General features: G+C 43.1%; 1 protein-coding gene across 1 annotated transcript in view; it reads left to right on the top strand.

Annotated features, from left to right (window-relative positions):
* Window positions 1-23,555, top strand: part of LOC126188831 (uncharacterized) — a 58,766-nt gene extending 35,211 nt beyond the window's left edge. The window contains exons 3-5 of the mRNA XM_049930444.1: window positions 7,129-7,334; window positions 19,312-19,458; window positions 23,114-23,555. Of these exons, the coding sequence (XP_049786401.1) occupies window positions 7,129-7,334; window positions 19,312-19,458; window positions 23,114-23,203 (443 nt within the window). The 3' untranslated portion in view covers window positions 23,204-23,555. The remainder of the gene's footprint in view (window positions 1-7,128; window positions 7,335-19,311; window positions 19,459-23,113) is intronic.
* Window positions 23,556-24,979: the final 1,424 nt, after the last annotated feature.

Raw genomic sequence — 24,979 nt, forward strand, 5'->3', positions numbered from 1 at the left:
AGATAACTCACGTCATTACGGATGCACGACGAGAATTAATAGATTTTGAATGTGAAATGGTAGTTGCAGCTAGCTCCTTGGGTCATTCCGTTTCCGAAATCTTTAGCGAATTCAGTATTCCGAGTGTGCCGAGAACACCAAATTTCAGGTGTCACCTCTCACCACCGGCAACTCAGTGGCTGACGGCCTTCACTTAACGACCGAGAGCAGCGGCGTCTGCGTACAGTTATCAGTGCTAACAGCAAGCAACACTGTGAAAAATAACCGCAGAAAGTAATCTGGGACGTACGACGATGTATCCACTAGGACAGTGCAGCGACATTTGGCATTAGTGGGCCGTGGCAACGGACGACGGAGGCGAGTGCCTCTGCTGACAGCACGGCATCCTCTGCAGCGGCTCTCCTGGGCTCGTGACCGTATTGGTTGTACCCTAGACTACTGCAATACCGTGGCCTGTTCAGATTTCAGTTGGTAAGGGTTCGAGAGTGGCACAGAGCCCACGAAGCCATAGAGCCAGGTTGTCAACAAGGCACGGGGCAAGCTGACGGTGGCTCCATAACGGTGTGGCCTGTGTTTACATGGAACAGACTGGGTCCTCTGGTCCATTGACTGGCAATGATTGTGTTTGGCCACTTGGAGACCATTTGTACCCATTCATGTCCCAAAACACTCATGGAATTCTTATGGAAGACACAGTTGTTAGCGATTGGCTTGAAGAACATTCTTGACAGTTCGACGCTACCCGATCGCCTGACATGAATTCCAGTGAACATTTAGGGTACATAATCGGGTGGTCAATTGGTGCACGAAATCCTACACCGCAACTACGGACAGCTGTAGGGGCAGCGTGGCTCAATATTTCTATAGTGGACTTCCAGCGACTTTAGTCCGTGCCACGTCGGGCTGCTGCACTACGCCGCGAAAAAAGCGAGTCTGTAGCGATATGAGGAGGTCGCCCATGACTCTTTACTACCTCGGTGTATTACTGGATGTTCCCGCCCTACTCGCTAATGGAGCGCGGTAAAAGTAGCTGCTGGAGGACCTGTGTGCGGTGCTCAGTGTGGTCTCGTCTGCGGGAGATTCTGATAGCAGGCGGTAGCGAATTTCTTTCATATCCTTCGATTTGCTGTTTATTTGAATTTATTCAAATTTTCTGATTCCAATTGTGACTCAGGGCGTAAGGTAACTACTTGTCTGACAAACAGACCACACGACAATCGTGCTTTTATAATTTATTATAGTTATGGTACATGGTGTTCAGTATTCAAATATCAGCCTCCGAAAACAATTTTGATTCGCTAAAGCTAGAGCAATTTTCCAACGGGCCACGCGGCTAAGTTATGCTAGCGTAACGTGTAGATACTATGGGTTCGACTTTCAACAAACGCAAATTTTAGAAGGAGCTGCATGGTAGAATGCTCTCCTAGTATGTGGGCTGTATGGATCCGATTCCAAGTTGACGCAAATTTTTAAACAAAGGTGAAAGTTATATTAGCATTTCCGTGAAGCGTAAAACACGTAAAGAAATAAAATGTTTACTTGCAATAAGTTTTTTAAATTTAAACAAGCCTTTTTTAAAATCTTTAATAAAACATCACTAATTAAGGGCGTGTATTTGCAATGAAAACTGGAATTTTGTGTGTGATATGTAATTAGAAGTAAGAAGACGTGCGTTTTTCAGTACGAAATAGGAGATATGTGTTAATTAGCACATATTTGATGATTTTACATCTCAATAACGTAGGTATTCGAAGTGAACGAAAAAACTGAAAAGAAAGACCGGAATGAGACTCGATCCAGCTATTAACGGTGTCTTGCGCTGCCGGTTTTTCTCATTTTTTACGGAAATGTTTGCAGACCGTACAACTTTGTTTAAAAAATTGGAGCGGCCAGGAATCAAACTCAGTTCACCAAAGTGGTAGATGAGCGTTCCACCACTGAGCCACGTGGCCTGAGGAAAGTTATTCCTTGTTTCAGTGATTTAAAGGTAATTAGTTATCGCAGATGTTAGGCGATTATTTTACTACATAGCCACGTCGAGCGCTGAAAAATCACTTCAGCTATAGCGAACTACAGCTGCTCGGAATTCGTTCTTTCAGTGATTTAAAGGTAATTAGTTATCACAGATGTTAGGCGATTATTTTACTACATAGCCATGTGGGCCGCTGAAAAATCACTCCAGCTATAGCGAACTACAGCTGCTCGGAAAACTTTAAACTCTGTTTTCTCGTAAATTTTTAAGAGTTTCATCGAACTACTTTGGGTTATTGATATTTGATTTCTGAACTTCGCTTATCATAAATATAAATAATTACAAGAATCCAGTGGTCGTGTTGCCTCTCGTGAGTTAGTGCACAAATTTACTTCTCTGAACATTTGAAGCAAGCTGCCACTCTGCATACCACTTTGTACTATTATCATGAAAGGTCTGCATATTTCTTCAGACAGTATTTCATTACTGTTAAATGCAACATCTGTCTGAAGTTGCTGTTAATATTCTCTGTCTGGTGTTCAATACACAACGTTAACCGAAACGGTCCCAAACCGTACACCTGGGGGATGCATGGTATGTCCTTCCTGTCAGGAAATCCTGAATGTACTCACAAATTTTGTTTTATGCACGTAGGATGGTACTTTTGTTGCCTTGGTGTGGCATTGAGTCAGGTGCTTTATACGATGTGCTTTCAGTAAGTAATGCAACACATATCTTTCGCGGCCAGTTTCGTTTGAAACAATGCGGAGTTTGTTGTCAGACATCGTGGGATATTCCCACTTGAGACCCTATAGTTTCATGAAATTACGATAGATGGTGGCACTGTATATAGTCTTCAAAATGGCGTCTGTAACGGAGCTGCGTTCCAAGCTGATGGATGTCATTGAGTTTCTTTTGGCGGAAAACCAGAGTGTCACAGACATACGTAGTTTCTTGCAGAATGTCTGCGGAGAGCTGGTAGTGAACAAAAGCATGACGAGTCGTTGGGCGAGGCTTGTGTCATTTCCGCAACAAGGTTTGCGCGACCTGTCGGACCTCGCGCGCGGCGCCTGGCCGTGCTTCTGCAGTGTTGGAACGTGCAGACCCTCTCATTCGAGGTGATCGATAGGTCACAATCAAACATCCGCTGCACAACTCGACGTCTCTATTGATAGTGCTGCTGCGGTCCACCAGCTAGAGCACTAAAATGTTTGTGCGCACTAGGTTCGTCGACGCCTAGCAGACCATAAAGAACAACGAAGGAACATCTGCGCGGAATTTATTATGTATTATGAGGCTGATCGTGGCAATTTGTTGTCGAACATCGTCACAGGCGATGAATCGTGGGTTCATCATTTCGAACCGGAAACAGAACGGCAATCCGCAGAGTCTCGCCACGCTACCTCTCCTCCGAAGTAAAAGTTGAGAGCTTCTGGGGCCCTGAAGGCGTTATTCTGTTTGATGCCCTTCCTCGTGTGGTGCACAGAGTGTTTTAGGGCGCACAACGACGAGGTTATCAGCGCCCGTCCGGCTTTCAAATACAGACATTTTATTTTAAAAGCGGCGTAAGTCCATTCATTTAAAGCAACGAGACATCACATAAAATAATTATGCACTAAATTAATCATAAATTTCGTGATAACTCATTCGTTCAGAAAACTCTTTCGTCGAAGGGTCACAGTTGTTCGTAGCGCCTGGCTGATAGATAATAAATCGTACGTTAATGTATTGTTGGTAGCATAATTAGTAGTGTGGAGCGTGGTAGGCGCCAGCGCGAAAGTGTTAAAACTTGTTCCTACATGGAGGATGCGAAGCCCTTTCAGTCTAAAAGACTATTTTATTAAAAGCTTTGACAAGATGCTTGTAATTAGCGCGCAACAAATTACGTGGTAGTTGGTTTATTTCGTACTAAGGGAAATACATTTTATTTGATGCTCTTTTTACTACCACGAGCTTCGTCATGGTATTGTTGTAAAAGAGGAAATTAATTGTTTACATAAAACAAATGACACGTTCTTGACAACCCAGTGACTTTTTACGTTGCTTGTTTCGGTAGTACCTACCCGCTGCACCACGCCGGTGTATACCGAGTGATCAAAAAGTCAGTTTAAATTTGAAAACTGAATAAATCACGGAATAATGTAGATAGAGAGGTACAAATTGACTCACATACCTGCAATGACATGGGGTTTTATTAGAACCAAAGAAATACAAAATTTCAAAAAATGTTCCACAGATGGCGCTTCATCTGATCAGAATAGCAATAATTAGCATATCAAAGTAAGACAAAGCAAAGATGATGTTATTTACAGGAAATGCTCAATATGTCCACCATCATTCCTCAACAATAGCTGTAGTCGAGGAATAATGTTGTGAACAGCACTGTTTAGCATGTCCGGAGTTACAGTGAGGCATTGGCGTCGGATGTTGTCTTTCAGCATCCCTAGAGATGTCGGTCGATCGCGATACACTTGCGACTTCAGGTAACCCCAAAGCCAATAATCACACGGACTGAGGTGTGGGGACCTGGGAGGCCAAGCATGACGAAAGTGGCGGCTGAGCACACGGTCATCACCAAATGACGCGCGCAAGAGATATTTCACGCGTCTAGCAATATGAGGTGGAGCGCCATCCTGCATAAACATCGTACGTTCCAGCAGGTGTTTATCAGCCAAGCTGGGAATGATGTGATTCTGTAACATATCGGCGTACCTCTGACCCGTCACGGTAGCAGTTACAAGACCAGAATCACGCATTTCCTCGAAGAAAAAAGGCCCGATAACGGTAACGGTAGATGTGGTAAATCCAACCCATACCGTGACTTTCTCGTCGTGCAATGGAGTTTCCACGACAGTTCTAGGATTTTCGGTAGCCCAAATTCTGCATTTGTGGGCGTTGACAGAACGTCGGAGCCTGAAATGAGCTTTGTCGGTCCACAACACGTTACTCACATTCGTCATCTTCCGCCATCTTTTGAAACGCCCACACTGCAAATGCCCTCAGCTTCACTAAATCGCCAGGTAACAGTTCATGATGCCGATGGATTTTGTACGGATAGCATCGGAGGGTACGCCTCAGTGGCAACCAAACAGTAGTGTACGGAATGCCGGTGCGACGTGCGACTGCACGAGCGCTGACTTCCCTGTGCCATAGACGAACCCGCTACAGACTCCTTTTCTTCCTGAACAGTCTCAGCAGCATTACGCCTTGTGCTCGGTCGGCCACTACGGGGTCTATCGTCTAGAGAACCCGTGGCTTCGAACTTCGAAATCATTCTCGCCAAAGCTGCATTTGCCAACGGACGTTTATCGGTTCGAATCCCCTTCCTACGGCAATAGGATCGTAACGCTGAACTGTCACATTCACCATTCTGATAATACAGCTTCACTAAAAGCGCCTTTTCAGGTAACGTCAACATGCTGCGACTGCTGGCGCAACTGATTCTCTCTTTTTTTTTTCTTTATTGAGTTTCGATTCCCCCTAAAGGGGGCGGGCTGGCAGCAGCTTATTACGCCGCTCTTCAGCCTACAGAATTTGGTTTAAAAAGATGAAGATAATAAAAAATAATAACAGTTGGCGATAAAATCGGTGGCTTAAAGGTAAAATGGCAGAAAATTCTGGAACTTAAAACATAAAACACAGGGTTGATGATGCTAATAAAATACACAGGAAGCAGAAAAATAATAGACAGACAATTAAAAAACACGGCGACAGTCTGGGTTCTGTTCGCAAGAGATATAAAATGCACACCCAGCGACAGCAAGATTTCTGTTCGCAACACTGTGGAAAGACGCACAACACTGTACACTCGCGTTAACACTGGACTAAAAAGTTGGCACAGATACGACATACCACACCCGAGAGCAGGTGGGGGGAAACTGGTCAGATGACGGGAAAAAAAGGGGGGGAAGGAGAGGAAAAGTGAAGGGGGAGGGGGGAAAGGAGCCAATGGAAAATGAGGATCCATAAGAGGGGTGAGGGGTGCTGAGCAGACGTCCCAGGGAGTGGGGAAGGCAGAGGAGGGGAGTACAAAAGGACTCAGGGGGGGGGGGAGAGAAAGGAGATAGGGAGAGGGTAGGCGGGGAGAAAACACAGGATGGAAGGGGGGAGGAAGAAGGAGCCCAGGGAAAGGATGGAGGAAAGGAGGGGGGTGAGGATCAGAGTTGATAGGAGGGATAAATGGAGGGAGAGAGGGCACCATCCAGGAGGGGGAGTTGATGGAAGCCACCTTGGGAAAGGAGATGTATGGTGTAGAGATGGAGGGTAGGGGGGATACAAAAGTGAAGACGTGGCAGGGGGCGGGGATGGGAGAGGAGAGGAGCAACCAGGGGGGGAGGTGTAGAGGATGCGGATATGTTCGAGGAAGAGGAGCAGTTGGGGGAAAGGAATGAGATCATAGAGGATCCGCACGGGGGACGGGAAGCGTATACGGAAGGCGAGGCGGAGTGCATGACGCTCAAGGATTTGGAGGGATGTATAGAATTTGGGGGGGGGGGGGGCAGATATCCAGGCAGGACTGGCATAACAGAGGTTGGGACGGATTAAGGATTTGTAGGTGTGGAGGATGGTAGAGGGGTGCAACCCTGATTCTCTCTCTCATTACAGTTCCTTTTATACACGATTGTCATAGGCAGTCACTGACGTTTTGCTGTACAGCGCCATCTGTCGGACATTTTGTGAACTTTGTTTCTTTTTTTTTTGTTCCAATAAGAGCCCATGTCATTCCAAGCATGTGTGTCAATTTTTACCTCTCTACCTACATTATTCCGTGGTTTATTAAGTTCTGAAATTTATACTGACTTTTTGATCACCCAGAACTTTCAATGTTTACATTGCTCCGGTTCGTCCCTTACCTTTCTCCGAATGCCGCGTCGATGTCGGTGATGCACAAGCAAGCTCGTGTGCCGTCAGCTGACAATGTAAACAGAAATGCGTCTACTACCAATCCTACAAATATCGTTCTTTTAGAAATTCAAAAATGAAGAAGTGATACAACGGCATTTCATTGGACTTTTATTTAAAGCACACCGAGATGTACCGTCTGTATAATCTTGACAGCTTATACCGTTTACACCCTGTATTGCTACGCTAAGGCCGAGATAAATGTGCGTCACCTGCGGCAGCACTGACGCGGGACCTGTGTGCTCGTGTCGCAGAGGGCAAGCACTACTTCTGGGTGGAGCGGACGCTGGGCTACGCCGACGAGGGCGCCGTCGCGGCCGGCGTCGACGTGGACGGCTGGGAGCTGTACGTGTGCCGCAGCCGGCACGAGGGCGACCTGGTGCCCGGCCGGCTGGCGCCGCGCGACGGCTGCGCCTACGTGCCCTGGGGCGGCGGCGAGCACGTCAAGCTCGAGTACGAGGTGAGCTGGGGGGCCACCTGCCTGCCTTCACTTCTCCACTTCTCTTAACCATCTCCCTGCATACGATCTGTACATAGCGGGAGATTAGATTCGCCTCTAATCGTCCCGTCACCGTGCGCAACCTCCCCGTCGACGTGACAGAGTTCCTGCTCGTGGTCAAACTGGCACGGACCCTGAAAGTAAGCAACCGGACTTGCATCATCAGTACCTGGGGCGGCTGGTCTGTCATAAGGCGCGCGAAGTGTCTCCTGGGATGGTTTTCTCCCTCACAGTGTTGAAGAGGTCGAACGCGTATGTTATGTCGAAACCAAAACGTTGAAACTAGACGGCCAACTTACGGACTGATCTTAGCCAGATTGGATGTGTGAAGTGTGACTCTGTGACGGACTGACCTTTTGGGAGAATACGACGCCGAGGGCGCTCCCACAGCGGCTGTAATGGCCAGTTCCCGTAACAAAGAAAAAATCCCAGCAAAATTAATTTGATAATTGTTACCACAAATGCGAGCTGCCTACAAAATTTGTAACTCTTTGTTAATTATCTGCGACTGGACAGATCTATAATTAATAAGGCATAAAATAAACAATAATTTTCACATGTCTGACACTGCTCCTACGATTTAATCTGTTTCCTTGTAAGAGGTATTCGCCATTACCTTCCGAACCTTTGGAAGGTAGGAGACGAGGTACTGGTGGAATTAAACGTGTGAGGACAGGGCGTGAGTCGTGCACGGGTAGCTCAGTCGGTAGAGCACTTGCCTGCGAAAGGCAAAGGTCCCGAGTTCGGGTCTCGGTCCAGCACACAGTTTTCATCTGCCAGGAAATTTCAATAGTTTCCACTCTGTATCTTCGAAATTATGTTGTGGGAGCAATATTGTTATGTACATTCTATTGCTATGTTCTTGATATCTAGAAGTTCAACGAAAATGGTACAATATTATGGCAACCCATGTGAAACTACATGTGTTCTTGTAATTCCAGAGTCTGGAGATAAGTGCAGAAACGCGAGCAAGCAGACAGGTCTGGAACAGAAACAGTAACGTGTTTGTACCGAGGGGGGGACGGGGGGGGGAGGTGGGAGGAACGAGCCAGTCTTTGAACAACAGTTCTGAGAGTGCCTTCAATCCACTGACGGCTTTCTGATGTAAAAGGAATGATTTTGTATGCCGGAGGATATGAATTGTATGTTTACTACATTGACACGATACGCAGTGATATATTGCAGCGTTGGAGATCGGTTTCTCACTCTTATATTCAACCTCCTGTAATCAGTGGCAGAGCCGTGTTATTGAGTAACAGTCTTTCCGTATTTCACAATATGCATGGCACTTTGCAAGGTTTAGTTGTTGATGCAATATGGCGGTCAGTGTAAAATAGTTTTTTGCCACAGAAAGTCACATCTGTCGAAAGAAAGAAAAGACTTCCCTAGGACTGAGGAGAATCGTGACATATAGTTAGTGTGCGTGTAGGCATACCGTAATTTTTTTGGATGCTGTACAGATATAAAAGATAACTGCACTGTATGTGTAAAATGTGTATATATTGCATTGTACAGTTCCTGTGGCTTATGTTGTGTAAAGTGTGTATGTATTCCATTGTAAAGCTACTGTGGTTTATATTGTGGCATCACTAGAAAAGATGACTGTGTGTCGTATCGTGAGGAACGTATAGATTCAGCAACCGTGAGGATATGAGAGAGATTTTACACGGAAAATTATGTGTGCTATATATACTGAGATTTGTTCCAGAAGCACAGCCGTCAAGAGGAGACATTTCCTGTACATCGATCTGTGTCAGACTGTAGAAGCAATCGTAATATTTAATTGTAGTTATACTGGTAAACATCTTTCTGCCTTCCAATATTCTTGTGAGTCTCGTATGTATTTGATGATCTGTAGACAAATTCGCGAGTTTAACTGCCAATGCAATTTAGCGATCTGTGCAAAATAATTTTACTGCTGGAAGTCTCATCTGCAGATGAAAGAAAAGGTGAATGGTGCTTCGATACAGGTGGCATCAGTAATTTGGTGGGTAAATTCGATAAGATCCAATCATAATGCTCGATTCATTCTCAAGACATCCTATGTGCTTGGATATAGGAGTCTCTAAGCAGGAAGGGTAGCATGTGATGGACAGGGTATCACATTAGGACCGCTGGGAAGAGTGCATTAGATGTTATTCTGCGCTATTTTCGTGAAAGGTTCCGTCAGGGCAAGAATTTCTGTGCACAAGCTGAGACATCATGAACACTCCTATGAAAGCACACCTAAAGTATTTCTGGGACACTGTCCAATTTACTAAAGTTTGATTTATTTATTATTTTAGATAGCCATGTGGCTTAAGTATAACACTGAGAACATTGCTAGAGGCACTTGCGATGGTATGTAGCTATGTTCTGTGATGTGTCAGCCACACGTCATAGATGGTCCATTAAAGTCGCTAGGGAGAAAGCAGCTTGTGCTATTCTGGAACGGATTTCTGCAGCATCACTTGGCAATTAACTCTTCACCGGACAGGTAGGGGGAGTGTAGTGGAAAACACATGCTCGTGTGGCCCACCATGGAGCTTCTGCGCTCTGTAAATAAGTCTTCGCTCCTGTCTGGTCGCGTCATCAACGGCGCCTAGGTGATCACATATTACGAGAGCAATTTCTCAAGTACCAAGTATGAAAGGGATGTTGTGCTGCCTCATGTGTGTGGGTCACGAACAGGCATCCGTGCATCACTTCGCACGGTGTATCGGTGAATCCTGACTTATGGGAGCGTGTGCAGTAGCCTCCTGTGCAGTCCAATGAACAGGGGGGCGGCGAGCAGTGCCTTCTAACATTGTTTGTGTGCAGGTTTATAGGCTGTCCCATGCATTATTTGGACAGTTTACGAGTACTGAACGTGTCCACACATTACTGTCCTGCATTATTTAGGAGGAGTTTGCAGGTCTCTACTGAAATTATTTTGGTAAGATAGGAGTGCCTCAGCGATACAGATAGCCGTACTGTAGGTGCAACCATAACGGAGGGGATCTGTTGAGAGGCCAGACAAAACGTGTGGTTCCTGAAGAGGGGCAGCAGCCTTTTCAGTAGCTGCAGGGGCAACAGTCTGGATGATTGACTGATCTGGCCTTGTAACACTAACCAAAACGGCCTTGCTGTGCTGGTACTGTGAACAGCTGAAAGCAGGGGGAAACGCTGAAAGCAGGGGGAAACTACATCCGTAATTTTTCCCGAGGGCATGCAGCTTTACTGTATGGTTAAATGATGATGGCGTCCTCTTGGGTAAAATATTCTGGAGGTAAAATAGTCCCCCATTCGGGTCTCCAGGCGGCGACTACTCAAGAGGACGTCATTATCAGGAGAAAGAAAACTGGCGTTCTACAAATCGGGGTGTGGAATGTCAGATCCCTTAATCGGGCAGGTAGGTTAGAAAATTTAAAAAGTGTGTAGGTTAAAGTTAGATATAGTGAGAATTAGTGAAGTTCGGTGGCAGGAGGAACAAGACTTCTGGCCAGGTGACTACAGGGTTATAAATACAAAGTCAAATAGGGGCAATGCAGGCGTTGGTTTCATAATGAATAGAAAAATAGGAGTGTGGGTAAGCTACTACAAACAGCATAGTGAATGCATTATTGTGGCCAAGATAGACACGAAGCCCACACCTTCTACAGTAGTACAAGTTTATATGCCAACTAGCTCTGTAGATGATGAAGGAATTGAAGAACTGTATGATGAAATAAAAGAAATTATTCAGATAGTGAAGGGAGACGAAAATTTAATAGTGATGGGCGACTGGAATTCGGTAGTGGGAAAAGGGAGAGAAGGAAACGTAGTAGGTGAATATGGGTTGGGGCTAAGAAATGAAACAGGAAGCTGCCTGATAGAATTTTTCACAGAGCACAACTTAATCATAACTAACACTTGGTTCAAGAATCATGAAAGAAGGTTGTATACATGGAAAAGATATTGACAGGTTTCAGATTATATAATGGTAAGAGAGAGATTTAGGAACCAGGTTTTAAATTATAAGACATTTCCATGGGCCGATGTGGACTCCGACCACAATCTATTGGTTGTGAACTGTAGATTAAAACTGAAGAAACTGAAAAAAGGTGGGAATTTAAGAAGATGGGACCTGGATAAACTGACAGAGAGTTTCAGGGAGAGCATAAGGGAACAATTGACAGGAATGGGGGAAAGAAATACAGTAGAACAAGAATGGGTAGCTTTGAGAGACAAAGTAGTGAAGGCAGCAGAGGATCTAGTAGGTAAAAAGACGAGGGCTTGTAGAAATCCATGGGTAACAGAAGAAATATTGAACTTAATCGATGAAAGGGGAAAATATAAAAATGCAGTAAATGAAGCAGGCTAAATGGAATACAAACGTCTCAAAAATGAGATCGACAGGAAGTGCAAAATGGCCAAGCAGGGATGGCTAGAGGACAAATGTAAGGATGTAGAGGCTTATCTCACTAGGGGTAAGATAGATACTGCCTACAGAAAAATTAAAGAGACCTTTGGAGAAAAAGAGAACCACTTGTATGAATATCAAGAGCTCAGACGGAACACAGTTCTAAGCAAAGAAGGGAAAGCAGAAAGATGGAAGCAGTATATAGAGGGTCTATACAAGGGCGATTTACTTGAAGACAATATTATGGAAATGGAAGAGGATGTAGAGCAAGATGAAATGGGAGATACGATACTGCATGAAGAGTTTGGCAGGGCACTGAAAGACCTGGTCAAAAAAAGGCCCCAGGAGCAGACAACATTCCATTAGAACTATTGACAGCTTTGGGAGAGCCAGTCCTGACAAAACTCTACCATCTGGTGAGCAAGATGTATGAGACAGGCGAAATACCATCAGACTTCAAGAAGAAAATAATACGAGGTGCATTCAAGTTCTAAGGCCTCCGATTTTTTTCTAATTAACTACTCACCCGAAATCGATGAAACTGGCGTTACTTCTCGACGTAATCGCCCTGCAAACGTACACATTTTTCACAACGCTGACGCCATGATTCCATGGCAGCGGCGAAGGCTTCTTTAGGAGTCTGTTTTGACCACTGGAAAATCGCTGAGGCAATAGTAGCACGGCTGGTGAATGTGCGGCCACGGAGAGTGTCTTTCATTGTTGGAAAAAGCCAAAAGTCACTAGGAGCCAGGTCAGGTGAGTAGAGAGCATGAGGAAACACTTCAAAGTTGTTATCACGAAGAAACTGTTGCGTAACGTTAGCTCGATGTGCGGGTGCGTTGTCTTGGTGAAACAGCACATGCACAGCCCTTCCCGGACGTTTTTGTTGCAGTGCAGGAAGGAATTTGTTCTTCAAAACATTTTCGTAGGATGCACCTGTTATCGTAGTGCCCTTTGGAATGCAATGGGTAAGGATTACGCCCTCGCTGTCCCAGAACATGGACACCATCATTTTTTCAGCACTGGCAGTTACCCGAAATTTTTTTGGTGGCGGTGAATCTGTGTGCTTCCATTGAGCTGACTGGCGCTTTGTTTCTGGATTGAAAAATGGCATCCACGTTTCATCCATTGTCACACCCGACGAAAAGAAAGTCCCAGTCAAGCTGTCATTGTGCGTCAACATTGCTTGGCAACATGCCACACGAGCAGCCATGTGGTCGTCCGTCAGCATTCGTGTCACCCAACTGGACGACACTTTTCGCACTTTCAGGTCGTCATGCAGGATTGTGTGCACAGAACCCACAGAAACGCCAACTCTGGAGGCGATCTGTTCAACAGTCATTCGGCGATCCCCCAAAACAATTCTCTCCACTTTCTCGATCATGTCGTCAGACCGGCTTGTGCGGGCCCGAGGTTGTTTCGGTTTGTTGACACACGATGTTCTGCCTTCATTAAACTGTCGCCCCCACGAACGCACTTTCGACGCATTCATAACTCCATCACCACATGTCTCCTTCAACTGTCGATGAATTTCAATTGGTTTCACACCGCGCAAATTCAGAAAACGAATGATTGCACGCTGTTCAAGTAAGGAAAACGTCTCCATTTGTAAGTATATGAAACAGTTCTCATTCTCGCCGCTGGCGGTAAAATTCCATCTGCCGTACGGTGCTGCCATCTCTGGGACGTATTGACAATGAACGCGGCCTCATTTTAAAATAATGCGCATGTTTCTATCTCTTTCCAGTCCGGAGAAAAGAAATCAGAGGCCTTAGAACTTGAATGCACCTCGTAATTGCAATCCCAAAGAAAGCAGGTGCTGACAGATGTGAAAATTACCGAACTATCAGTTTAATAAGCCATGGCTGCAAAATACTAACATGAATTCTTTACAAACGAATGGAAAAACTGGTCGAAGCCGACCTCGGGGAAGATCAGTTTGGATTCCGTAGAAATGTTGGAACACGTGAGGCAATACGGACCCTACGTCTTACGTTAGAAAATAGATTAAGGAAAAGTAAACCTACGTTTCTAGCATTTGTGGACATAGAGAAAGCTTTTGACAATGTTGACTGGAATACTCTCTTTCAAATTCTAAAGGTGTCAGGGCTAAAATACAGGGAGCAAAAGGCTATTTACAATTTGTACAGAAAGCATTTGGCAGTTATAAGAGTCGAGGGGTATGAAAGGGAAGCAGTGGTTGGGAAGGGAGTGAGACAGGGTCGTAGCCTATCCCCGATGTTATTCAATCTGTATATTGATTAAGCAGTGAAGGAAACAAAAGAAAAATTCGGAGTAGGTATTAAAATCCATGGAGAAGAAATAAAAACTTTAAGGTTCACCGATGACATTGTAATTCCGTCAGAGACAGCAAAGGACTTACAAGAGCAGTTGAACAGAATGGATAGTATCTTGAAAGGAAAAGATAAGATGAACATCAACAAAAGCAAAACGAGGATAATGGAATGCAGTCGAATTAAGTCAGGTGACGCTGATAGAATTAGATTAGGGAATGGGAGACCTAAAGTAGTAAAGGAGTTTTGCTATTTGGGAAGCAAAATAACTGATGATGGTCGAAGTAGAGAGGATATCAAATCTAGACTGGCAATGGCAAGGAAAGCGTTTCTGTAGAAGAGAAATTTGTTAACATCGAGTATAGATTTAAGTATCAGGAAGTCGTTCTTAAAGTATTTGTATGGAGCGTAGCCATGTATGGAAGTGAAACATGGACGATAAATAGTTTGGACAAGAAGAGAATAGAAGCTTTCGAAATGTGGTGCTACAGAAGAATGCTGAAGATTAGATGGGTAGATCACATATCTAATGACGAGGTATTGAATAGAATTGGGGAGGAGTTTGTGGCACAACTTGACAAGAAGAAGGGACCGGTTGGTAGGACATGTTCTGAGGCATCAAGGGATCACAAATTTAGTGTTGGAGGGCAGCGTGGCGGGTAAAAATCGTAGAGGGAGACCAAGAGGTGAATACGCTAAACAGATTCAGAAGGATGTAGGTTGCAGTAGGTACTGGGAGATGAAGAAGCTTGCACAGGATAGAGTAGCATGGAGAGCTGCATGAAACCATTCTGAGGACTGAAGACCAGAACAACAACAACAAGACAGGAGTGATTTGAGTGTCTGGAGTGTTATTTAGGAGTAGTTAACAGGTCTGTGGGTTGTGTGGCATGACCCCAAGTATGTGTTTTGTGTCAGTGTGATAAATATACTCCATCCCTAAATAAATTCGTCCAAAATAAATAAAGTATACTCCCTCCTTACTCTCTCCAGCAGCCCAGTGCAGGCTGAGTCATTCTCGCGGCATTTCCCCCCTCCAGGCCAACGTCTTGGATTACATCACAAGAGGGATGACAGCACCCTCTGGTGGCAGTACTCTGTACTAGTTCAGTTGGACCCTAGATCTTGTGGTGGAGACACTGTCTGCAAAATAAAGACTTATGTCCAGCACAGGCAGAGTCCTTGCCCCACCCCAGACCGTCATCCTGGATTACTTCACGTAATGGATGACAGCGCTCTCTGTTGGTGGTACTGCGTACTAGACCTGGACCTCATGGCAAACACACTGTTTCCCTCCATCTTGGACAACATTACTTGGGTCATCAGCTGATGTCATGTCCGTCATCTTGGATGACAGGGCTCTCTGGTGACAGTACTGTATGCTAGGTCAGTTGGGTTTTGGACACATGGTGAACACCTTGGATGGCGGTAGTGGCTCAAATTGTGTAAACAAAGACTGGTGCATGATTTCAACAGTTGATGATTTGCAAGCATGTTTGCAGAGTTTGCATGTCTGTAGGCTGTGTGACATGACCCCAAGCATGCCATTGCGTGTGTTTTGTATCAGTGTAATAAATATACTCCATCCCTAAATAAATTGTTCCAAAATAAATAAAGTACACTCATTTCTCTCTCCGTGGTCGAGTCCATTTCCCGCGAATCCCTAGGAGAAGGTGGCCTTCAGGAGACTTAGGTTAGTGGAGATGAGCTTTCTCTCCCGCCATTTTCTTAGGTTGGCAGAGAAACCCCTAATTGACCTATTCACAGCGAAAATTCAAACTCGGCGGCAGTTCATAGGACGAGGTGGCGGTTGGATGACTTAGTATAGTGGGGGCAGTCCTATTGAACTATTTTCCTGCCATTTTCTTAGGTTAGTAGAGATGAATGTGGTGTGATGCATTATCCTGTTGGAATTTGAACTTCCTGGCATTTTTATGGGGAAGGGGAGGGAAGGTGGGTTAGGTTAGTGGAGGTTGCCCAGTTGACCTATCTTCTCACCAAAATCAGCCATCCTGTATGACCTCACGGCCGTCATCTTGGATGATGTCATGCACTGTTGCTAAGTCTACACACCGCTATCTTGGATGACGTCATTGTCGCCAACTTGGATACATCTGGCAACAATTCAGAGTGGCTCAGAAAAGGCTTTGCCCCAATACATTCCATACTATTTGTGATTACTGTCTGCAAAATGTGTTGCAAATACAGTAGCGAAGAACTGGTACATTAAAAGGTCATGTCTGGTGCCATAGTTTTATTGTATGAGATAGTATAGTAAGCTATGAGCTTTTCCCCTTCATTATTTTATTAAAGGGGGCAGGGAGGGGGGGGCGGGATGGCAGTATGACAGAAGAAAAGTCTCATAAATGTTTAAAAACACGTGTAAAGTGCGTTTCACGCACTAAGTGCTCTCATTGTCAAATACTGGATGAATATAATCTGACTGTTTGCACATTGTGAGCTATGATACCTTTTAAACCCCCATCCCGTTGAGAGATAAGTGGTTCTTCCTGACCCATCGGTTTTTCTGACATTAAGTAATATAAACATCAAAAAAAGTTTTTCATTATCTCGGTTCCGAGAGTTCCAGAACCTGTACAGAAAATTGGAATAGAGATGAACATAAATGTCATTTCCCCACGTTTTATTGCTCATGAAAGCCACACATTGCATGTTGTACCACCATACAGCGAGACCTTTAGAGGTGGTGTTCCAGATTGCTGTACACACTGGTACCTCTAACAACCAGTGAAAATCCTCTTGCATTGACGCATGCTTGTATTCGTTGTGGCACATGATCCACAAGTTCATCAGGACACTGTCGATTCAGATTGTCCCACACATGAATGGCGATTTGGTGTAGATCCCTCAGAGTGGTTGGTGGGTCACATCGTCCATAAACAGCCATTTTGAATCCATCCCAGGCATGTTTGATAGGATTCACGTCTGGCCACTCTATTCGAGCGATGTTGTTATCCTGAAGGAAGTCATTCAAAAGATGTGCACGATGGGGGCGCGAATTTCCGTTCATGAATACGAATGCCTCCCCAATATGCTTGTCTCCGACGATTGTCTGGTTGAAGGCAGATACGACACTCATCGCTGAAGAGAATGTGATGCCAATCCTGAGCGTTGCATGCAGCATGATGTTGGGCTCATCTGTACCGCACTTCATGATGTTGTGGTTGCAGAGATGGATCTCACCATGGACGTCGGGAGTGAAGCTGCTCATCATGTGTATAGTTTGAGTCATAACACGACGTCCTGCGTTTGCACAAAAAGAGTTATTCAATATGGTGGCGTTGCTGTCAGGGTTCCTCCGAGCCATAATCTGTAGGTAGCGGTCATCCACTGCAGTAGTAGCCCTTGGGCAGCCTGAGCGAGGCATGTCATCTACAGCTCCTGTCTCTTTGTATCTCCTTCATGTCCGAACAACATCTCTTTGGTTCACTCCGAGACACCTGGACACTTCCCTTGTTGAGAGCCCTTCCCAGCACAAAGTGACAATGCGGGCGCGATCGAGCCGCGGTACTGACCGTCTAGGCATGGTTGAACTGCAGACAACATGAGCCGTGTACCTCCTTCCTGGTGGAATCACTGCAACTGATCAGCTGTTGGACCAGCTGTCGGACCCCCTCCATCTAATAGGCGCTAGTCATGCATGGTTTTTTACATCTTTGGGCGGTTAGTGATATCTCTGAACAGACAAAGGGACTGTGTCTGTGATACAATGTATGTATATGTATCAAGTTAGGTTGAAGTCAATCAAGTGGCTTAGGAACAGATGTGGAACATACATAGATACATTCACTTTCCTAATATGTGCAGGCATTATGCAACTTGTATAATTAGATTCTCTATGATCAAAGGTATGACCTTATTGTACAACTGTGGACTGAGAAAGACAAAATCCTAGATCTCCAGGTACAAGTGCTTACTTGATGTAAGTGGTTCACTGGTTTTCAACACCTTTCTCAAATGATAATGCATAAGTGGCTACAAACAACTTAAACAAAGAGCTATGTAAATGGCCATGAGACCTACGCCATAGATTTGATCCATTTTGCTATTTTGTTGTACTCAGTCAAACTCTTATTTGGTTAGCTTGATTGGAAAACAACGTATTTCTTATGGTCTCTGTTAATCTCCCAACTAGTTTCATTGAACGAATTCTATTCTGGTCTGTTGTTGCCACTACAACACAACGCTTGGCTGACAATGTAGGGCACTACATGCCTGCACCAAATCACTACACTTCGCACTGAAAATCAGAGCTGCCACAAGGCACCATCTTTCCCCAGTGTACTGCTGGATGCAAAGTAGTGGTCTTTTCTGCATGGGGCTCCACGACTATTACCTATAAATCCTCGAGTTGAATGTAACTGAAGAGATCTGTTCAGCGCTCAACCTTCTTACTGATTCAGCTGCCTCTCCTGCTAGCCTCATTGTCCCCCTTGTTATTGGTTCCTGATATGACCTATCATCCATATTATTTACGTTATAGTCTTCTGAAATTTTCCCGCTGACATCATGCAAAAATCCTCTTCCAGAGCCAGTCTGCATGAGTAACTGTATGAGTGGTCAAACTGTTGCCAAGATCCAAACTTGGAGGCTACTCCATCTTATTTGTTAGCAGTTGTAGCAAAAGAGATGTGTATTGGTTGTGGACAGACTAGAAGCCCATCTCATGCAAACCCAGCTGACACCTGCACAACTCGTCTCTGTACTAAGAATAATATTACACTGCTAATGTCTACAGCATCTTTCTTAAATTTACATAAAATTCCTACAGTGGTTTGTGACATTGTGAATCCTTTTTGTTGAAGTGGCAGGTTGTTTATTATCATTAATATGAATGTTATACAGCAACGCAAACTGTGGACCTGGCCAGTATGCTAGCACTGTTGTGGTTATGTATGAGAACAAGGAGGGAGAGGTGGAGGAGACTATAAGAAACACTGTACACCTCCGTATTCTTATGAGTGGACTATTGTGACACATTAGATGACTATGTGACAAATATCCTGCATTGCATACCACTGTCCAGCACTCCTGTTTGACAACACCGCACGTGTTATGTGTATGAATCTACGTTTTGTCTGCATATATGCCTAAATTTCAAGTACAATGCACTTTTTGAAACCGTGTCATTTTGTTTGCAGACTTGGCGACTGTTTATTCTGGTTCCACTTTAGATAGAATACTTGGTCTGAGTTTCTGTTCTATCTCTGTAATCGAGTTCTCTGTGAGTGGGACTCACATTATATTGTCTGTCTGTCGGCAGGTGCTGGTGGTGGTGGGGGGTGAGGGTCGGTGGGTTGCGACGCGTGGCGGCTGTGTGCCCATTGAGGCACTGGAGGCTGGTGCTGCCGGCAGCGAGCCGCTCTTTGTGGGCAGGGCCTGCTTTGATGGCTTGCTGGTGCCTGGCAAGGTGAGTCAACAAGCTTCTGAGCTCTAACATGCCTGTCTCTTGGAGGTCCTACCGCCTCATTCCTAGTATGGAAAACTTTCAGTCTCATAAAATTATGTAATGTGTACATCCAAGAAAGCCTTCTATCAGTGGTCTCGTGCAATACAGCTGAATAAAGTCGTCTCAAGCAAGTGGTTATACATCCTTGCTCTTTCATCTGGATAATTGTCAGCTGTTGTCAAGTGCTGAATGACTGCCATGCGGTTTCTGAGCTTGTGTAGCCCAAGTACTGGGTGTGACATCAACAATATTTGTGCGTCACTGTATAGGCAACGTTCAACACTCCTGCAATGGAGAGGGCAGCAACTGTCAGCACACCACAGCACCTGAGGAGCACTCAGCTCAAAGCTCGTGGTCTCGCAATCACTTGAGTGGGCTCAAAGCCAGAGTATTTTATCTACTTTCTGTCATTATTGGTAACTCCTCTTCCTGTTTAGCTCATGAACCTGTATCTTTGCACAATCAACAAATGGGTGAATGACTGAGTAGGTTGTGCCTTGCCTGAAAGCAGACAGACTTTTACAGGTCTGACAGTTGTTGTCTAGTTGATCATGCATTAGTGTGTTCATTATGTAACTCAGTCTTATTGAAGACATGGCTTCACCAATTTCCCAGAGTGTAAACCTGATTGGAAGAGGAATGGGTGAAATTATTGTCAGGTATCTTTGAGTTTCTGGATAGGTCCTTGTGAGTTTCTGTTCAGGTAACACTCACTTTCTTACTTTATTCTACTGAGTATCTGATGAGGCTATCATAGGATTTTAGTCACGCTGAGGTTCTGTGACCCATTTTATCCCATATGTCCAAGTGTTTCTTTGCAACAAACCAGATATTTAATGTTTCCATGTTGATTCTTACTTTATTTTTAAGCTTTTCTGTTCTTCAAAAATAATAATAAATATTATTATGTTAAGCTGGAAATCGCAAATAATGGTACCATGGAGAACTGTGAATGTTACATAAGATGTGTTTTATGAGCTGTTTTAGCTATGAAATGAGTCACCTAAGTAGATAGCCATAATAATCACTACAAATAAGTCAACACAGTTAAATGATACTACATGTCCTTGGCGTTTAGTAACTGGTGACAAGTTATGGGTTTAAAATTGAATATTGCCCTGAGAAAGATGAGTCCTTGCCAAATCCACCTTATTATTAATCCACAAAACTGTTACTTGTTCATCTTTCCTAATTTTGTAAAAATTTGGAGTTTCTCATAATATGAGCAGTTTAAAAAGGAATAAATCTTGTTTATCATATTACTTGAACAGTGGGTGAATTAATGCCACTCTCCATTCAACTGGGATAGTTTTATTTTACAGACTTCTTTGTAAATTAATATTAGATCTTTTATGATTTTTTTGTTGGGATAATTTCAAATATTAAGCAGTTATAATGTGTTATCAACAACTTGATTTCACTGGTAGTAATGATCTGAAGTTGGTAGTTTCACTCCACTTTCCAAGCAGCTAGTCAGCAGAAAAGTGAATGGTGAAAGACTGTCAAGGTCAGTATGACAAGCAGTGGCACTGGTTTATAGGTTTTTGGATTTTCTTGGAGCCATCCTTCTGACTGGTTTCATGCAGCCCACAAGGAATTTCTGTCTTGTGCCAACCTACTCATCTCATAGTAGCACTTGCATCCTATGTCCCCAATCATTTGTTGGATGTGTTTCAATCTGTCTCTTCCTCTTCAGTTTTTATGCACTACATCTTATTCCTTCCAAGTAGTCTTTCCACCCATCCTCTATCTCCCTAGCATTAGCAGTGGAATTTATGATCATTCTTAATGTTGCCATCCATGCATTTAATTTCACTGAAGGTTGTTTTGACTTTTCAGTATGAATGTAGTCATTCCAATGATATTGTCTTTTTTAATGGTTCAAATGGTACTGAGCACTATAGGACTTAACATCTGAGGACATCAGTCCCCTAGAACTTAGAACTACTTAAACCTAACTAACCTAAGGACATCACACATATCCATGCCCGAGGCAGGATTTGAACCTGTGATCATAGCGGATGCGCGGTTCCAGACTGAGGAGCCTAGAACCGCTCAGCCGCAATGGCCGGCTCTTTTCCATTTCACCTTGGCTTATCTACACTTCCTATTAATTTAATCCCTAAGTAATTTATAATCCAATATACCTGTATCTATGAACTTTTTTTACTTCCATCTTTCATCTAACATTCAAAGTATGTCTTTGTTTATCCAAGGTTTCTTCACAGTTACCTTTGTACACCCATGTTTGTCTTTCCAAGATCTGTGATTGCTCATTTTAGAGATGTCCACTACTCTTTAACTGAAGTGTCTACTGTGATATTCCTTATCTCAGTATCCATCTATCTCATTATTCCTTGGTACTTCAGTATCCCACTTCCTTACACACAGATTCTTCCATATGATTCTCTTAAAAATTAGTCTACTTTTCATCATTACTAAACTATGATTAGAGTATACTTAGAATCCAATATTTGATTTCAGGATCTCTGTCTGACCTTGATGTAATTCACCTGCAAGTTTCCCATGTGTCTATAACTTTTCCATGTATAGGCCCACCTCTTAACCTTGTTTTTCTTGAACAGAGTATTCATTATTACTAACTGAAATTTATTGCAGAACTCAATTAGTCTTGTTCCTCTCTCATTTTTTCAACCAATCCCATGTTCTCCCATAAGCCTTTATTGTACATCTTCCCCTAAAAGCACATTTTAATCCCTATAACCAAATAGTTATTTTGTGTACTGGACTATCCATTCAATATGTTCATATATTTTCACTATCGCTTTATCATCTGTTGGCATGTACACCTGAACTGTTGCTGTTGGTGATGGTTTCCAATTCTGATGAGAACAACCTGTCACTGCATTGTTCGCAGTAACCCATTCTCTGCCCTGCCTCCGCATTTCGCTTCTCAGTTTTTCTAGCTTCCCTCCCACATTCAAACTGCTGATATTTCTTGCTTCAACATATAGACTGTTATCCTCTCATCAAGTATTCCATCTGCAGTCTGCTCCCAATTATCCAATTGGGGTACTAATCCAGAATATTTTGCTGGTGGAGAGATCAACGTGACACATTTTCAGTTACATGCCACATGTCCTGTGGATACACATTATGGTGTTTTTAATGTAGTGGTTTCCTTCCATTGCCTTCTTCATCATCATGCTGTTAAGCATACACTTTTTAGGGTCAGTTTCCCACGCTTAGGGCAAGAGTGCCCTGAACCTCTGTTTACTGCTGCACACTTTTTGAAAAGACCATTGGCAGAACAAGGGTAGCTTCTAATGGTTTTATTGAAATTTTTAGCAGTGGCTAGGCTTGAACCCAGGATGTTTTGGTTAATATTCAAAGACGCTACTCCTAGACCACAAGTTATGTTGTTTGTTTGTGAAATATATGTGGCCTTCCCTCACAGCTTAGGATGACTACTAAACATTAAGTCAGCCAGTGCAAAATAGTGTCTACTGAGGTTTTAAAGTAACTACAACAAAAAGTCATGAAGGATGTATGGTTCTGGAAAGCAGAAAGATAAACCTAAAATCTGTAAGCCACATATTTCATCAAGAATGCATGACGGTGTTGCAGGAAGTGCATTGTTCATGTTGTTTTGCAGGTACACCCAAGCCACGGTGTCTGCTACATCTCATATGGTGGGGCAGAGATTGCTTGCCCGGAGTACGAGGTTCTCGTCATACACATATAGACAGTGCCTCCTTGTATCAGACTGCTACATCTGAGGAGCATCTCAACCTCTCCTCACTCATTACTTCCTTCCATTTTAAGGAAACAAGTGTCACTGTCGATCTCTGAAAATGTCCTGTGATATATAATTTTATGTCTTATTTAATACCAGATGGAGCTTATATCCATCTGCAATGCCAAACAATGCAAGTCATAATTTTAGTATACGTTTTTCAATTTTTATATTTTCTTACTGATTCCAAGCAGCTCAGTGAATCCTATTGATCACTGAGACAAGTGTTTTGAGTAAAATGTATATTAATGTGTTGCACATTACTGCTTGTTATAGGTAATAAAGTTCTTTTACAACTTCAGTTCATCCATTGCTTTACTCACATTCTTCCAATAATGACATAATTTCTCTTAGAAATAATGACACATGAATATTCGAATAATGTAAGATAAAAGTCTTAGTGTAGGATAAAATGTTCCACTTGGAGGTGAGTGCAGCAATATGAGTAGCAGCTATATACATTCAATGTTCACCCTTGTTAGCAAGTTTGTTGAAGCTTTTTGTAATATATATTTGTTTTGGCAACCATGGTCACTCAGTTCTATGGTAACAAGAAAAAAGAAAATTGTGAATGTAATAATGGATCCAATCACATTATAATGTCCATATGTACAAAAATATAAACCTAGTATATGGAAACCAGTACAGTGCTAACACATCAAAATTAAATGAACCCTATTTTATTATATATATTTCATTGTAAGTGTTTACAATTGTGCCTTAATTCTGTATTTAACAGTTTTCTTTTTTGGAAAACTACCGCATATATTAATATTTTTCTATAACAGATTGCTTAAATTGTACACAAATTTATTTTCACATCTGAATTTAAGTCCCTAGTTCTGTATTTAAAGAATATGGCATGTGAGTTCTGCACTAATGTGATAAATTTCCTTTTCTCTATCTTTGTTATCTAGTCATCTTCTCATTTGGCCTCAGTAATTTTCCCTGACGTTACTGTACTTGTAACTAGAAGATTATATATAATGAACTAAAAGGAAAAGAAATAACATTCCATTCTGCAAATGTCCTGCTTAATCTTGGTCCTCTATATGTAATTATATATTTGGTTTTTGTAAAATATCTCTGTACGTGTTTGTTTTGATTTTAACTCTGTTAAATGTTATATGTTCTGTCTTTCTCAAAGTGAAACTTTTGCATGGTTATTGGTGTGATGCTACAGAAAAATAATATTCCAGACATAATACATAACACATAATGCATCCTTTCATAAATTAAATATTTTGCTACTAATTGTTGCAGGATCATCATTGTATTTCTATTTTTGTTTACACAGATTAAGATGAAATTGGTGAAACAATATAAGCTGAAATAAATTTGTTATCTAGATTAAACATTGGTATGAAACACTGATGTAACAACATCTGTAAGTAATTGGTACATTGAGTTAAATTATTTTGAAACATGCTATGCTGCTTCTTGCAATTATCGACCTGCGTGATGAGGCCATGATACATGCACACATTCAGACATGTACAGGTTTTAAGTGGTGGCACACTGTTAAATCGTGGTTAGCTTATTGGCTGACCAAGGTCATGTGTATGAGACATTGGAAGCATTGCTTCAGTAGTGGGCAATGGTGGCAAGAGTGGCATGTGAGAGATCACCAGCAATGGAGGTGGATGACAACCCAGTCATAGGGGCTGTGATCACTGCCCTCTTTGTTCCAGGTCCACAGTAATTTTATCCAGGGATATGCAGTTA

Source organism: Schistocerca cancellata, chromosome 5, assembly GCF_023864275.1.
Source record: "Schistocerca cancellata isolate TAMUIC-IGC-003103 chromosome 5, iqSchCanc2.1, whole genome shotgun sequence".
Classification (NCBI taxonomy): domain Eukaryota; kingdom Metazoa; phylum Arthropoda; class Insecta; order Orthoptera; family Acrididae; genus Schistocerca; species Schistocerca cancellata.